This window comes from Dipodomys merriami, unplaced genomic scaffold (assembly GCF_024711535.1).
Source record: "Dipodomys merriami isolate MVZ:Mamm:240054 unplaced genomic scaffold, mDipMer1.0.p SCAF_200, whole genome shotgun sequence".
Lineage (NCBI taxonomy): Eukaryota > Metazoa > Chordata > Mammalia > Rodentia > Heteromyidae > Dipodomys > Dipodomys merriami.
This window is the reverse complement of record NW_027203383.1, coordinates 972654-989529: the sequence shown is the minus strand read 5'-3', so window position 1 is coordinate 989529 and position 16876 is coordinate 972654. Positions and strand designations below refer to the sequence as shown.

At 52.6% G+C, this 16876-nt stretch overlaps 1 protein-coding gene across 1 annotated transcript; it reads left to right on the top strand.

The window, feature by feature from the left end:
• Positions 1–811: 811 nt before the first annotated feature.
• LOC138833112 (ubiquitin thioesterase OTUB2) lies at positions 812–12746 on the top strand. The gene is made up of 6 exons (XM_070031449.1): positions 812–996; positions 8869–8964; positions 10463–10581; positions 11183–11267; positions 11476–11670; positions 12522–12746. Exons 1-6 carry the CDS (start codon positions 994–996, stop codon positions 12726–12728), a joined length of 705 nt encoding a protein of 234 aa, XP_069887550.1. The 5' UTR covers positions 812–993; the 3' UTR covers positions 12729–12746.
• The last annotated feature ends 4130 nt before the right edge of the window (positions 12747–16876 follow it).

Genomic DNA, 16876 nt, shown 5'->3' with positions numbered 1-16876 from the left:
CTGAGTAGCTATGGTTTGCTGTGGCTGTCTAATATCTTGGGGAAAGAGGTGGGGTGAGGGAAGGGATGGCATTTAACCCAGAAAAAAATCAAAATTCAATTCGTGGTTCACAGCATGGTAAATTAGGAGTAGGCAACTAGTTGAACTTGTGAACTGGAAATGGGTGTGGGCCATGTGCCATTCCCCTTCCCAGCTCCACGCCCCCAGTACCCCCAGTAACTCCTCCAGGGGTCAAGAGCTGGTGAAGGATCTTGGGGTGATAACTATCCCTTGTCAGATGTCCAGCACTAATGGGCTTGTACACAAGATGAGTCACCCCATGTCATTCCAGAGCCACAGCCCACCATCCTGAAAAGTTATTCTCTCCACAGACAACAGAAAACTACTGATTCGCGATGTGCAAGGGGTCAAATACTCTTTAGTAGCTACACGGGGCGAAGGAAGAGAGGGATCAGCTTAATGTGAGTGGACAGGTTTCCTAAGTGCCCAGGCTATGATCCGGAGCAAAACTGCATGTGTGACTTCGTTTGTGAATTAATGAGGGCCAGCTAATCTTTCAGAAGCCTCCAGTTTGTAATTTTGCTCAAAAGCCCTTTAGCCTTTACAAACAAGGACCGGTCTTTCTGGGTTAGGCTAACTCCTTTGGTCAGAAAAAAAAAAGGCAGCTGTGTCTTTAAAACGGGGCGGCCTCCTGTCAAATAGGCCCTTAGACCATAGGCTGGCGGCGCATGAAGTCCCACCCACTTTCTGTGACGTCCCGCGTCCCGGCCCCTGATTGCTCGCTCCCGACGTCAATCGCGGGGCCTGTGTCTTGCTGGGACACGGAGGAGGGCTCGCCTTTGGTTTGCGGGGCGGTCGGGTGAATTCTCCGCACGCCCTCGAGGCCGCCGCCGCCCGACCCCACAGTGGAGCCGACCAGCGCTTCCCGTGGCGCCTCCCGCACCGGATCGCTCCTCGCTGGGGCGGGACGTGAACCCGACGGCTCCGGTCACTATGGTCAGTGGCGGCGGGGGAGGGGGGAGCGGGGGGCGGGGGGTGAGACCACCGGGACCCGGGGGCGGGACGCCGGGGCGGGGTCGCGCGGGGCTCAGCCCCCAGCGCGCACCCGCCGCGGGCCGGGCAGCGCTGTGGGTCGGAGCGGGTGCAGGGCCGGGCGGGATGGGGGCCAGGACGCCCCTTCGTGGGGGAGCCGTGCAGCGCCCGGCCGCGGGCTCGGCCGCCAGACCCCCCCTCCCGCCCCGCCGCCCCGAGTGGCCGGTGGACAGACGGACACCGGCTTCACCCCTGAGGTCAACAGGTCGCCAGTGTGGGGCGCAGGAGTCAGGGGTCCGGGCCCCCCGACCCCCGATCTGAGTGCTGTCCGAAGGGCTCGGTGAGTCCCCCAGGCCGGCCCGGCCGGGGCGGGACAGGTGGGACACGGAGGCCGGACGGGACCCGGGCTGGCACCCATTGTGATGGTGTGTGGGCAGCGACTCGAACTCCAGTGCTCTCAGTGTTACATCAGCCCCCCTTCTGGCTGCCGTGGGGTCAGTGCCCCCCAACTCTTTGATCTCGGGGGGATCTGTAGCCGGGAAGGGCTCGGGGTCGCTGGGCTCACACGTGGGCACCAGGGCTGCCGTGGGCCCGCGCGGAGACGCGTGTGGAGCTCGAACTCGGCCACCTGCGAGCGCTGGGTCTCCATGCCTGGCCCCTCCTCCCACAGGCAGGGGTGGGCAGCGGCTGACCGCGGGGGTCCCCCTGGGTGGATTGCCGCCCCAGAGAAGGCCCAGGGGCTTACCTGCCCAGCTGGCGGGCCAGCAGGAGTTATGAGGGGTGCACACACACACACACACACACACACGGGGTCTGTCATATGGTCTGGCCACCACTGAGTGGCTGGGGCAGTGCAGGCCCTTGCTCTGCACAGTGAGGTGCCTGACTCCACCCTGCCATCTGCCCTGGACTCCTGAGACCAGCAATTAGATGGTGCTGCGACCCAAAGCTCCTAACCCCTCCCCTGGAGAGCTTGGGGGCTTGGGGGAGGGCTGGTACGGTTAACCCACTCAACAGGATGCCTGCCTGGAGTCTCCGAGTGGCGTCAGATGCTGTGCAGGGTTTTCATTTGGCATTTATTGAGCACCTCCTGTGTACTGCACACGGTGCAAAGCCCTGGGGTTTGCTTTTGTGGTTGAATGAACGCATGGTGTGGGTAGTGATAGAAGGGAATTCTTAGAAACAAGGCGTCTTCCTCACTGTTTGTGTCAGATCCCAGGTAGGGTCCCAGGTGGAGGGTGAAGTCCCCTGGGAGGGCACACGCAGGGCTGCAAGTAGTGCATCCTCCTGCTCACTCTCAGTGTGTTTATTGTTTGGGAAAGAGGGAGTAAGTGTGGGACCCGAGGGGTAAATCCACCAGGGCCTGTTTGCTTTGTCCTGTCATTTGTCAGGCTAGCCGCCAGTGGGCGCTCTTGTGGGGCCTGTGCTGGGCACAGGTGAGAAAGACAGATAAAAGTGCCTCCCTTCTCTGCACTCTCTGCCCATGGCCAGGTCAGCATCAGCTCAGCTGCTGACATGGCAAAGAAGCCAGCCAGGGGCTTTGAGTACCCTGTGGGTATGGGAATGCTGGGAAAAGCTTCACTGAGGAGGCCTTTTGAGCTGGGTGTTGGAGGATGTATTAAGGGTATGCAGGGAGGGTTTGGAGAAGAGTACATTCTAGGCCAGGGGAGCAGTGGACTTACAGGCCTTGAAACCTGGTCAAGGGTGGAGTGTAGCATGGAGCTCCATGCCTGTAATCCCAGCTGCAAGATAAATGGAGATAGGAGGCCAGCCTGAGGGGAGGGAAAGCTAATGAGGCCCTATCTCAAAAAAGAGGCTGGGTATGGTGGTTCATATCTATGGTCTCAGCTACCTGGAAGGTGGGAGTAGGAAGAGCTGCATCCAAGGCCAGCCTAGGCAAAAATATATGAGGCTCTGTTTGAAAAATAACTAAGGTTAAAAATGGCTGGCAGTGTAGTTTAAGTGGTAGAGGGCTTAAGTTCAAGGTCCTGAGTTCAGTCCCCAGCAACACACACACACACACACACACACACACACACACACACACACACACATATATCCTGGGATGGGTTAGCCTCTGGGCTGTGGAGTTTGGGGAATCCGCAGAAGGGAGAACCATGCCATGGTTGGTGAGTAAGAGATGGTTGACCTGGACAGTCGCTGTGGCTGTGGAGGGGACCCCAGGTTGAGGTGGCTGGGCTGGAGTCCGATGCATTTCACTCATTCAGCATTAGATTATGGGGCCACTAGAACCCAGCTGGGCTGGGTGATAGCCATTCTCTCACAGAACATCTGGAGCATTACGGCATGGCAGGCAACAGGGGCTGGCAGTGACCGGCAGTGACCGGTAGACCATGTCCCTGTCCCCAGAGTTTGAGGTGTTGGAGGGGGACTGTGAACCAGTGAGCCCACCTGCCAGGCTGTGCCCTGAAGAAATAAAGCAGGGTGGGGTGATGGCCAGAGGGAGGGCTGCCGCAGACAGATGGTCAGGGCATCACTCAAGTCGTAAAGACACAGAACATTCCAGTCAGAAGCCAGCAGAGGGGTCTTCCATTTTTGTCTTTTTGTTGTTTGTTCCTTTTGGTTCTTTGAGGCAGAGCTTTAAACCATCCTGGCCTAGGACTTGTGCTCCTCCTGTTCAGCCTCCTGAGTGCTGGGATTGTAGGCGTGTGCACTATACCTGGCTCTCTCGGTCAGTTTTATGCTGATGTAGCAGAATTCCACAGACAGAGTCATTTATAATGGACAGGCATTTATTGGCTTCCAGCTCTGCAGGCTGGGAAGTCTAAGATGAAGATGCTGGCGTCTGGCGAGGCCCACTTGCTGGGTCACAAGGTGCCGGGAAGCACCTGGAGGCAGAGAGGCTGGAAAGGACGGGAGGGGCGACCCCGTGACTGCATGAGCCTATTCCTGGGGGTGGAGCCCATGACCTCACCACCTCTCAGAGGCCCCACCCCTGCCACTGTTGCCGTGGCAATTAAAATTGTGGCATTCTGCTCCTGGGCCCCAGTGCTCCCCAAAGTCAGCTCATTCTAGAGGTCAGAGTCTCAAGTTAGCCAGAGTTAGGTGAGACTCGGAGTTTTCTGAGGCTGATTCCTCAGCAGGTGTGGGCTTGTGAAGTTATCAAGTTAACTGCATCTCCGGGCCAGTGGTGGCACAGGTCTGGGTCACACACTCCCAGGTGGGTAAGCAGTGCCAAGTAAGTCTAACAGTAGTCTAACACTGAGACTTAAGAACTCAGAATAATCTACCTCCATGCTCCTCCATGGACGCGCTGGGTTCAGCCTGAAGCAGCTCTCCCAGGCTGGGTCCCAGACCTGACATTCCTGAGCCTGCAGCTCCCCCAGGCTGGATCCTGGGCCTGCCACTCTCCCAGGATGGATCCTAGAACTGAGTACAGCAGAGCAGCAGTGTCTGGAGCCCCAGAGGGCGTGCTGCGGGGTGCCACCACCCCCCGACTTTAAGCCCAGGATACTCATTTTGGACTTCTGACTTCCAACTCCATTTGTCCATCCGATAGAGCAGCAGCACACACCTGTGGCTACGTGTGTGGCTCCAAACATGTTTGGCTCACTCACAAAACCCTTGGAGCTGTCTGCATATGCGTTCCGCGTGCCACATCCTGGGTCGACACTGGAGAGGCCTTTTTCTGCTCAGGCCTGGGACAGGCCAGGCCAGGGCTCAAGCCAGGGTGGCTTCTGGAGGTGCCGAGCCTCTGCGAGGGGAGGATGCCATGTTCTGAGCTTGCCCTGCTGGCAGGCAAGGCTGGAGTCATGGGTGTACAATGAGAAGAGGCTGCTGGGCCTGCATCATGAGGCTGACCCACAGCCCTGAGGAATGTGGCTAGTCGGGCGCTGGCATTGGCTCCTGCGTCCCTGGCGAGGCTGGTGGGCACCGCAGAGCCTGGACTGCGGGTGTGCTCCGGTGCACCTAGGAAGTGTGTGTTGATGGAGTTTGTAGGCAGAGGTATGAGCTAGGGCCTACTGTTGACCTTGTTGGCAAAATATATCTACACCTCTTCCGCTAAAAATGATTTCCAAGCGGAGGTGCTAGCCGTCTGACTTAACTAGTATCAATTTGCAAAGTAGCAATTAAAGAGCCAACATCTTTTCATGAGGCCTCACTAGGTCTGACGGGTCAGTCAGGTGCAGCCTGTCTGTTCTTTCTCCATAACATCCTGGGAAGGTTCAGCCAAAGTAACAATTTGTGTCAGCCAAGGTCAGACTCACAGCATCCGTCCTGCTGTCTGGGCTGTTGTACCTGGAGCCTGGGTCTGGCCTCACCAGAGAGTGTGTACTAAGCTATGCTGGTGGGGACAGCCTGGAGACTTGGATCATTCTGTAGCTGTGCTAGGACTTGAAGGGCCAAGTTAGAAAATGGACTTGTCACCAATATACCAAGACGACCTAGTAAACATTCCAGGAACCACTAGAGGGCGCAGGAGCTATTCCATTGCTCCACCACCTGCGATTATTTATTTATTTATTTATTTATTTATTTATTTATTTATTTATTTATTTATTTATTTATTTATTTATTTATTTATTTATTTATTTATTTATTTATTTATTTATTTATTTAGTCAGTCATGGGGCTTGAATTCTGGGCCTGGGAGCTGTCCCTGAGCTCTTCAGTTCAAGGCTAGCACTCTATCACTTGAGCTACAGTGCCACTTCCAGTTTTCTAAGTAGTTTACTGGAGATAAGAGTTTCACAAACTTTCCTACCTGGGCTGGATTTGAACCTCGATCCTCAGATCTCAGCCTCCTGAGTTGCTGGGATTACAGGTATTAGCCACCAGCATCTGGCTATTTTTAAATTTTATTTATAAGACAGAGTCTAACAGAGTCCATCAACGCCACCACAGGGTGGTTTTGAACTCACCATCCTCTGCCTCAGCATTCAGATTGCTAGAATTACAGGCAGGCATTACCATGCCTGGCTAGGTCTGGATCTTAAATAGTCCTGAATGAAGAAGAAAATTTGCCCCAACATCAATAGTAAAATAGGTAGGAAGATTTAAAACACATACATACATGCCCCCTCTGTATTTTTAAAGAGACAAATACCACTTTTATGAGGTCCCCAGAACACTCACATTTATAAAGACAGGAAGTAGAAAGATGATTGCCAGGGAATGTGGGAGAGGAGGAATGGGAGGTCTGGTTTAATGGCCATGGAGTTTGGGGTGGATGGTGGGGTGGTCACACAACCAGGAGTGGGGTCCTGAAAATGTGTATTTACTAGGTACATTTTGACCATAACAATAATAATAATAGTAGTAGTAATAATAATAATAACGCTGAAAGACAGGTATTGATCAAAAAGGTCACAAAGGGCGGGGTGTAGAGGGATGGGCGCAGGGAGTGAGGACGAAGGGGATAAACTTGGAAGAATGCCTCCCCAGGCCACTGGTAGGAACTGAAGGTGTAGCGTGTGCTGCTCTCAGTAGCGCACAGGGCCCTAAACCTCGTGTTGTGTGTGTGTGTGTGTGTGTGTGTGTGTGTGTGTGTGTTTTCCGGTAGGAGCTAAGGGTATGAACTCAGCCTCAAGTTTGCTAGGCTGGCATGATACCCCTTGAACCAATCCTCTCATCCTAATTTCAGTAGTTATCTTGAGGGAAGGATCTAGGCTTCTTGGCATGACTGGGATTACAGGTGTCTACCACTGTGTCCATCTTGTCTTCTGTGGAGACAGCCTCTCAGGCTTTTGTGCTGGCCTGGACAACTGATCCTCCCAGTCTCGGCTCCCCACATAGCTTGGGATGAGAGGCGCACGTCACTGCACCCAGCAATAAGTTGTGAAGGGGTCTGGTGGATTTTTCTGCCTGGGCTGGCCTCCAAGTGTGATGTTTCTGTTCTCACCCTCTAGTGAGCCACCACTGCCCGACCCACTGTTTGTTTTTTTTTATGAGTATGACATCAGCAGCTTAACTAAATTGGTTAAAAAAATGCCAGGCTTGCCCATGAGTCACCCCAGGCCCAGAGGGGGTGCTAAGACCCAGCCTTTTGGTGCTTCTGCGTTGGCACGGATGGGTGCAGAAACACCTGTAGGGATTATACATGATGCTAATGACTTATGTGATTTAGATCAAAACCAGTAAATGTTCTATGTGCCACCAAAGACAACAAAGCTGGCTTATTGTAAGGTTTATTGTTTATTTTTTTTGACAAAGGTCATTTTTTTATGTACAAAGCTCTGGACTAAATCTGCAACATCACACACACACAGACACACACAACACAACTAAAACAAGGTTTTGTCTTAGAGAAAAATGTACTACTTTGCCCTAATGTTTCATAATAATTATCAAATGAGTCACAGTTTCCTCAAGTTTTTATAAGAAAAAATACTGGCAAATGAAAATGGAACAATTTCAAGTTGTACGTTAAGTTTGAAAAGGAGATTAGAAGCTGGGGAGAGGCCACTCACACTTGCAAACTAGCTACTCCAGAGCTGAGATCTGAGGATCTCAGTTTGAAGCCAGCCCAGCAGTGAAGTCCATGAGTTGTTTTTTGGTTTTTTGGGTTTTTTTTGGTTGGTTGTGGAGCTTGAACTCTGGGCCTGGGAGCTGTTCCTCAGCTCTTCAGATCAAGGCCAGCACTGTAGGGGGGAGAGGAGAGAGAGAGAGAGAGAGAGAGAGAGAGAGAGAGAGAGAGGAGAGAGGGGGGGAGGGAGAGAGGGGGGGAGGGAGAGAGGGAGAGAGGGAGAGAGGGGAGAGAGAGAGAGAGAGAGCGCACGTGCAGGGAGGAGGGAGGAGGGAGGAGGGAGGGAGGGGAAGAAGGGAGCGTGAGGGAGGGGGGAAAGAGAAAGGGAAAGAGAAAGGGAAAGGGAAAGAGAAAGGGAAAGAGAAAGGGAGAGGGAGACTAGAAAGTGGAATGAATATGAGAACTGTCCCTTGGCACGAGCAGCAGGCTTGGAGAGGTGGAAAACACTTGAGCCCCTCTGGTGTTGCTCTTGTTCAGTCTTTTTGGTGGTGCTGGGCCTTGCACACTGGGCAAATGTTCTGCCATTGAGCTGAGCCTCAGCCTGCTGATGCCTTTGCTTGCCATGTGTGATCCTGTGCTATGAGCCTTGCAGATGGAAAGGTTTTTGGCAGGAGCTGGGGGAGACTGTGCTGTGTGGCTGGAGTAGTGGGGAGCACCCAGGCAGGAGACTGTCCCCAGCCTATCCATGCCGAGCCTTCAGACTGCCCCGAACAGAACCTTCCTCATACCTGGCAGCCTTGGACCTTTGAGAGCTTCTGGACTCTGGACTCTGCCTAGCGGTTAGCTAGAATTTGCATAGAATTTGCAAAGATTCCAAGTCATGCAGGTGTGACTTCCTGGGCCTTGTCAGGAGCATGTGTATAGTGCCCAACTCACAAGAATGTTGTGATTAAATGAGATAATAAGCATATATAAGCAAGCCTTTGTCCCAGAGCTTGGTATATAGTCAGTGCATAATGACAGCGCTTGTACATTTTGGCCTTAGCCACAAAGCATCAAACCCTCATCAGAGTGAGATGGGAATATCTCCGTATTTCCAGCCCCCAACACCAGGCTTGGGGTAGGCTGGATGTTCAAGGAGTTGGATGAATAAAAGCATGAAGGAATGAGGGAGGACCGAGGGGAACACAGCGACCCATCGCATTCTGGCATGAAGACTCAGCAGGTTTGAAGTATTATATTTTATACAACAAATCCACTTGCAGGTTGTAGGTTGAGTTTCCTTACCAGGAAGGAGGCACCCCATGATGGTGCTGACCCCAATCACCCCTGTCTCTGATGGTGCCGGTCCAGATGGACGTCTAGCCTGCTGCTCTCTTACATCTCAATGTGCTTTCTCTGCCTTTCAGAGTGAAACATCTTTCAATCTAATATCAGAAAAATGTGACATTCTATCGATTCTTCGGGATCATCCTGAGAACAGGATATACCAGAGGAAAATCCAGGTGTGCCAGAAGGATGGGCCGAGAATCCTAAATTAAGTGAGCTGGAGTTGGCCACAAAGGAGGGTGCCTCTTTGAGGGCTTAGTGTTCAGACCAGGTTCCTGGGCCCATTGAAGCACTTCTAGAATATTCTGATTAGCCATCTGCCTCAACAAGAAGTCCTTTCCTTACATAAAAAATTAATAATAATTTAAAGCTAAGCACGATGCTAAGTGTTTGATTTACTCACGGAACCTTCCTAATCTGCGAGGCAAGTACATCTGTCACCTCATTTTTTTTGTGCCAGCCTTGGGGCTTGAACTCAGGGCCTGGCATTTATCCCTGAATGTTTGTGCTCAAGCCTAGTACTGTACAACTTGAGCCACAGCTTTACTTCCAGTTTTTTGGTGGTTAATTAAAGAGCCGCAGGGGCTTTCCTGCCTGGGCTGACTTTGAACCACAGTCCTCAGATTTTAGCCTCCTGAGGAGCTAGGGTTATAGGTGTGAGCCACTGGCATCTTCTGGATTTGTCACCCCCATTTTATAGAGATGGAAACTGAGGTACATTCCCACCACTCCTGAGTGCTGAGCTGGGGTTTGAACCAGGCAGTCTGATCTGACACGTTACATTTGTAGCCACTATCCTAGTTATAGCTCAGGACAGAGAAGATAGCTGGAAGACCACTAGGGTCACTGCTGCTTTTGGGGTTGCATGTCCCAGAATAGACTGGCTCTGGTACAGAAATTGGCGCCCAGCCCTCCTTGGTATTCCACACTCCTTACTGCTCACTCTGAGAGGGTCTGCCTGACATGTGGCAGTCAGCAGCTCGGGGTGGCATTGGCGGCAGGCCAGCCACGGGCAGCCACCGGAGCAGTTGCAGGGGCTGAGGGGTGTGTGATGACTGTGTTCCCTGCCCCCTCTGAAGCTAAGAGCGGCATCTGGGGGCAGCCCCCTCCCCCCAGCAGCCTGCCTCAGGTGTCCCAGTCCTGTTCTAGGACGCCTTGAAAACCGCCCTTTGCAGGTAGAACCCCAGTAGCCCCACGAGGGGAGGGGGTGGGAGGGAAGAGCCAGACCACTGCAGAGACACTGGCATCTAGGAGCAGAGCTGCGGGGTGGACAGCATGGGCACATCTCACACTGCAGAAGTGTTTGGAGGACTGTCCATGCTGCTGCTGAAGCCCAATCCCCAGGCTCCACAGCCTCCTTCCCCATCTGCCAACTCTCCTGACCGCCCCCTGCCACGCACCCCCTGCCCCCTGCTCCTGCTGCAGTCCTCCAGGAAGCCATCTTGACTTTGGAGTCTGGAGGGGGATGCTCCAGGCATCCAAGCCAGTACTGCCCACCCTCTGTGGTCATTATGTAAAGCCCTGGCTGCCAGGGCTCAGCTCTGTCTGCTGGTGCACCCATGTGCCCAGGAGGTGGATATGTGTGGGGAGCTGAATGGAGGGAGCGGTTTAGCTGGGTCAGGGGGCTGGAGAGCCACTGCTGCTGCTCACAACCACTGCCCTCCCTGCCCACAGGAACTCAGCAAAAGATTCACTGCGATCCGCAAGACCAAAGGGGATGGGAACTGCTTCTACCGGGCCTTGGGCTACTCTTACCTGGAGAGTCTGCTGGGCAAGAGCCGAGAGGTCCTCAAGTGAGTAGCTGGCCTGGCTGTGGGAAAGGAGAGCTGGTGGCCCCCAATGGCACAGTGGCTAGAAACCTATCTAGCGCTACCCCCTCCTCCTTGGCCAGCCTGGCACACACAGGGGTCAGGTAGGCTTTTGAGAGAAAACACCTGCCTTCCATTCTGGGAACTCTGTTCCTGTCCCCAACCCCATCTTCACCCCCTTTCTCCTCCTCCCTCTCTTCCCATGAGGAAGGAGCCCCTGGAGGCCCAGGTCTCAGCATACTGCTTCAAAGCAGTTGGCAAACTTGATGGCCTAATTGCATTTTTTTTTTCTTTCCATCCTGAGGCTTGAACTCTGGGCCTGGGCACTGTCCCTGAGCTCCTTTTGCTCAAAGCTAGCGCTCTACCACTTGAGCCACAGCACCACTTCCAGCTTTTTCTGTGATTTAATTGGATCAAAGAGTCACACAGACCTTCCTGCCCCGGCTGGTTGTGAACCATGATCTGAGGATCAGCGTCCTGAGTAGCTAGGATTACAGGCATGAATCACTGGTGCCCTGCTTTGTGGCCTAACTTTTTATGTTGCTTGGTGTTTTCCTCTGTAACGGGTCTGTCTCTTCCCCTCCAGGTTCAAAGAGCGTGTGCTACAGACTCCAAACGACCTCCTGGCTGCCGGCTTTGAGGAGCACAAGTTCCGAAACTTCTTTAATGCTGTGAGTTCACATGGGCCACACAGGTTGAGGAGCCAGGGTCTTGCACGTGGATGGCACGCGGGCACGAATCCCCCCTTCTTTGGATTTAGCAGTGTCTGGCTGACTTTCTGCTGTAGCTTGAGAATCTCCATATGGGGCAATCTGAGGGAGTCCATAGGGCAGCATGGGGCTTGTGGGGGTCTGCCCTGCTGATGGCGGTGGGGTGCAGTTTTACAGCGTGGTGGAGCTGGTAGAGAAGGACGGCACAGTGTCCAGCCTGCTGAAGGTGTTCAATGACCAGAGTTCCTCAGACCGAATTGTGCAGTTCTTACGCCTGCTCACCTCAGCCTTCATCAAGAACCGAGCCGACTTCTTCCGGCACTTCATCGATGAGGAGATGGACATCAAGGATTTCTGCACTCATGTAAGTCCTGGAGTCTCCAGCCCCAGGCTTTGCTCTGTCTCCTAAAGTACCCCGGTCCCTGGCCAGGGCACACAGGTATCAGGTCTGCAAACTGCAGACAGGCCCCACTTGACAGTCACATCCCCTTCCTGGGGATTTACACCTGGAAAATCAAGACTTGGATTAGCCTCTTTAGACAGTTGCAGAATAGCAGCACCTCCAGTCATATTTGTCCCGAGATGTGTCCATGTTCATGATGTATTTATTGAAGGAATGTAAACATTAAGGCCATTTTTCCTACCTAGAGTATTTACATTTCCCTTGAAAAAGTTAGAAGAGGAAGCCCTTCGGCCCTACTTCTTGGATGATGACCATCAGCACACACAGGGCAGCTGCCCTCTCTGTGTGACACACACACTGGCCTGCCCTCATCGCTGCCCCCATTGGCTCTTCACCATCTGGACACCCACACACCCTCTGGCCTGGCCTCTCAGCACTTAAGCTGAGGAACCCCTGCATGACAGAGTCCCCTCTCAGCTCTAAGGTTCTTTGATGTTAACCTGAAGGACTCCTGCTCTTCCCCCGCACCCAGCCCCACCACCCCCGCCCCAGCTAGATTCTTCAAAGGATTTGGAATGAGAGGAAAAAGATGCAGGGTCAGTTTCTGCAATCCCAGCAACACCTCTCTGTGTTGCTTCCTCCCATGAGCCTCAGCTTCCTCTGTGAAATGAGGCATGTGGACACCTGCCTCACAGGTGCTTGGGAAGATGGCCCCTCGGCCCAGTGGCTGTGATCAGGACCTAGAGAGCCAGAACTGAGCTCCCCTTCCTCTGCTCAGCCTCCCTCCTAAGCTGGCTTGTTTGGCATTGCAGGAGGTGGAGCCAATGGCCATGGAGTGTGACCACATCCAGATCACGGCCCTGTCCCAGGCACTGAACATCGCCCTGCAGGTGGAGTACGTGGACGAGATGGACACCGCCCTGAATCACCACGTGTTCCCAGAGGCTGCCATCCCTTCCGTTTACCTGCTCTATAAAACATCCCACTACAACATCCTTTATGCAGCCGATAAACATTGATTAATTTTAGGCCAGGCAGTGGAACCTGTCACCTAACGGACTGTATTCTGAATGGAACATTCCGGCTTTTCAATTTTTTAAGCGATTTAGACTATAGCTAGAAAATGTACAGCCTTTTGGGCAAAGCCACTGAGAGTGAGGCCTGCCTTTTAGGGACGCTAGTGGCTTGGTGGAATTTTTAGTATTTCTTTTCATGGAAGATCTAATGCCTGCTAACTCTGGGCCAGGAACTCAGGAACCAGACCTTCTTCGGACCTATTTCTTCATCTGGAGGAACATCTTGCCAGTTTGGCATGGCTGGTGTGTAGAAACTGGGGACTTTGGGTTTCATTTCACCAGGGGCAGTGCCCCTCTGTAAGGAAGAAAAACTCAAGGTCAGTTGTCACAACCCAATGACAAGTGACACAGCAGCTATACAAAGACTCCTCCCAGTGACGTGTGGCTGAACGTTGGTGGACGCTGACTGGATGGGAGGGTCTTCACGCAGGTCCAAGCACGATGGCTGTGCTTTCTCGCTCCTCACTGTAGGAGCCTTTACTACAAAGCTCAGGTTTAGAGTTCCTCCTCCTCTCAGTGGCAGAACTGACTTGCAGGGCAGGCCCTTTAAGGTCTGGACAAATTCCATGTATCCATGTCTGGCGATGCTGTCCATCATCCCCACTGAATCTTTGAAGCAGAGTCTAGGTACTCAACTGGGTAAGGGTTTGGGCTGCTTAGATACTAGCTGAGCAGCTGTGGCTGGCTGCCCGACCCGCTTCATGGGGAGATTAGGTGGGAAAGATAGAAGTCGTGGAAATGGGCAGTAGGAGAGATTTCCCTAGTTGGGAACTACATGGCAGCAGCCTCCCAGACATGCTCCTTAAATAGCTTCTCACTGTGCTGTCTCAGGTGCTCTAGGAGCCCGCCCTGAGCTGGCAGGTGAGAGGGCACCCATCAGGAACCAATCAACCTGGCAGGGCCAAGGTGCTGCAGACCCCCGACAATGTGGGGTGCCTTTTGGGGCCTGCCTTAGCCAGGTTTCATTCTGCAGGGATTTGTAGTCTATTGGTGCTACTATGGGAGTCTGCTGACAGTGCGCACGAGGGCTGCGGAGCAGACTCCTGTTCGTACTATGCTTCTTGCCTCGGTGAAAGCCAACCGCACTTAGATGTTCTGGTTCTTCAGGTCCAGGTTGGGGCCCTGGAGCCCACAATGACCTCAGCTAGCATTTGGTTCAAGTTAGTGTGTCACTTTTCCCCAAGAATAAAATCCTGACTGCCTGCTCTTAGTAGGCATGCTGGGGTCCCTGACAAATTCCCTGTAATGTGTAAGGGTACACATTCCACATCTCCTGTCATCTTCAGGGCATCCGTTTCCAAATGGAAGGGCATGCACATGGGGCCTGACTGGTAACCTGGGCTGCTGAGTTCAGAGCAGCCTGGATCCAGAGGCTTATGGAGTGTCCTGTGACAGAACTTCTGGCACATTCCTTTGCAGCTTTACCTCTACTGTGCATCTGAGCCAGAGCGCTGCTGACACCCATCCCGGACTCTCTTCCAGCAATGAGTGTGTTAGGATCGATGCCCATTCTCTGGCAGAGGAAAGCCAGGGTGTTTCACAGTCTGTTTTTCTCCCTTCTTTGCAAAGCCGACAGCCAGATCTGGACCAGCACCCTCATTTCCTCCAAATTTGTCCTGACTTCTGTCTCTAATGGAAAGCGCTTCAGGGGAACAGTAACAGGACTGGAAACTCGCCTAAAACCCAGTCCTCCACAGCTCTCACCTGGCTGGTCTCAGCCCCATCACACTGTCAATCCCAGTTCCTGAATGACCCCCTCACAGAGGGGGTCATAGAGCTGCTTCTTCCAGACCAAGTGTTGGAAGGAAGAGGCTTTGAGGGCATGACAATGAAAATTTCTTTCCAGAGGAAACAATTGGTATGAATATTTAACAGCAGGGATAGCAGTTCACTTAACTTGGGCAGGACACCTATTATGAACACAAATAAAAGGGCTCTAGAACCAAACAATCATGGTTCAAATCTCAGCTTTGCCACTTACTAGCTGTATGATCTTAGCCAAGTCCCTTCACCTCTCTGAGCTCCAACCCCATTTGTGAATCAGACATTACCTATACACCCCAGGATTGCTGCTTAAAATGGGAATAACATGCATGTGACAATGAATGCCTGACACAGGGTGCTCTACTAGATGCCAGCCCACCCTCCCAGCAGGGAGGGCATTGCTGGCTGGAGAAGCATGCCACCTTGCAGTCATTGGCCAGTGTGAGCCACAGGGGAACAGAGACAAGCATACAGCCTGAGATGGGGTGGTGAGTGGGCGGAGGTTCACTAGTACTCAGGGCCAAGCTGTACAGCATCCCTGCACATAGATGAGAACATTGTCCTACAATTAAAATGGCTTCCACAAATAACTCGTCATGGCTTCTTAATACTGGGTGCCTGGCATATACCCAAGCGACCCAGCCTGTGGACACTATTGGTTTATGAGTAGAAGTCCATAGAAGGACAGATCAAGAACGCAAGAAGCTGCTTGAGCCTCACTACACTACTGCAGAAAGCCTCAAAACCTGGCTCAATCTTTCTGGCCTGGGACAAGTGGCCCGCCTCCAGCCTGCTCCTCTACCCTGTGGAGCTGCCTTGCATCATTGGGGATGTGAAGGACCCTACTGTCCTTTACTGATGGCTACCAGGAGCTGAACTCCCAGGCTGAGGCACTTCTGGCTGTTTCTGCATTGTCATCCAGGGCAAAAACTGACTAGGGTCAAAGGGAAGGACATTCCCTGCTGACCCTATTGTGACTGCTCTCCTAAGATTGGAGCAGCTTCCCTGATGAAAGATGCCTGGGTTGTGATTCTGTGTAATGCTGAGCAGGTCTTAGGTGATTGGCTGTGTGTGGGATAGAACCCAGGACTTCACCTGTGCTAGACTAGTGCTTAACCACTGGGCTGTATTTCCCTGCTCACCCTGACCAAATCCTTTGTGCTTCCTTAACTCTAAAAATGAATATTAAGATGTGGGTCTTGGCCTTAAGGACATCTAAATTGTAATTAAAATAGAAATGTCTAGGCTGGGCACGGGTGGCTCACACCTGTAATTCTAGCTACTCAGGAGGCTGAGATCTGAGGACTGTTGTTCAAAGCCAGCCCAGGCAGTAAAATTAGTGAGACTCTTATCTGCAGTTAAGTACCAAAAAAAGCCAGGAAATAGAACTGTGGCTCAAGTGGCAGAGTGCTACTCTTGAGCAAAAAAGCTTAGAGACAGCGCTCAGGCCCTGAGTTCAAGTCTCATGTCACCAAAAAACAAAAAAAACCCTAAAACAAGGCCTGACACTTGGTCAATAAGAGTCACCAGAATTTGACTTTAGGGACAAAGCCAAGAATCCTGTCAATCACCCTCAGGGGCTTAGGGAATCCTGAGGAGGTCAGGTTCCTTGGATCTTAAGCTATCTAGGTCTACTGGTATACCTTAAAATCCATGGGACCTCCTAGCCAATCAGTTCTATCATGTTATGAACATGTGTCTGAAAATCCAGACAGCTGTTGGAACTCTGCCCTCCCAGGTTGTGGCAGCTGGGTGACACCAGTGGTCACTTCACACAATGTACACTTCTACCAGACCTCTGCCCGAGGAGCAGGGAGTGTGGCCAGTGTTAGGAGGGCAGCACAAGCACTCAGTCGGCTCTGTCCCTCTCCGTCCTGCCCTAGGATTTACAGGCTGAGGGAAAAGCTTATTTGCAAAAAGGAACAGAAGGCTGTATGTAAAATTGTTAGCATGAGGCCATTCTGTCAGAGGGGAGTACAGACAGGGCCTGGGGCCAGAGCCAGATCCAAAGGCCTCCCACTCCTGACAGGAGTTACAGGCTAGCTCTATGATGTGAAGGAAGCTCAGGGATGACATCCTGTTCCCCTGCCCCCTTCCTAGCGTGGCTCAGACAGCCCAGAAGGGTGGGATGAGCAAATGAGCTGCTGCTGGGAAGGGCACACTCGCTAAAGATCTAGCAGCAATGTGTGTTGACCTCAAGTCAGAAGCAGTGGACATTATTCCCACCTTCTCAAGGGACCAGCACTGTGCTGGCTCAAGGGGGTTCCTAAACTGATGACAAGGCCAATACCCCCCCCCTCCAGTTTACAAATATCAGGGTGACGCTC

What these genes read in the sequence shown, in the direction of transcription:
- LOC138833112 (XM_070031449.1), top strand. An exon ending in AAGAGCCGAGAGGTCCTCAA is followed by an intron (nt 10,582 to 11,182) that starts GTGAGTAGCTGG and finishes CTTCCCCTCCAG; the next exon opens with GTTCAAAGAGCGTGTGCTAC. An exon ending in TCCGAAACTTCTTTAATGCT is followed by an intron (nt 11,268 to 11,475) that starts GTGAGTTCACAT and finishes GGTGGGGTGCAG; the next exon opens with TTTTACAGCGTGGTGGAGCT.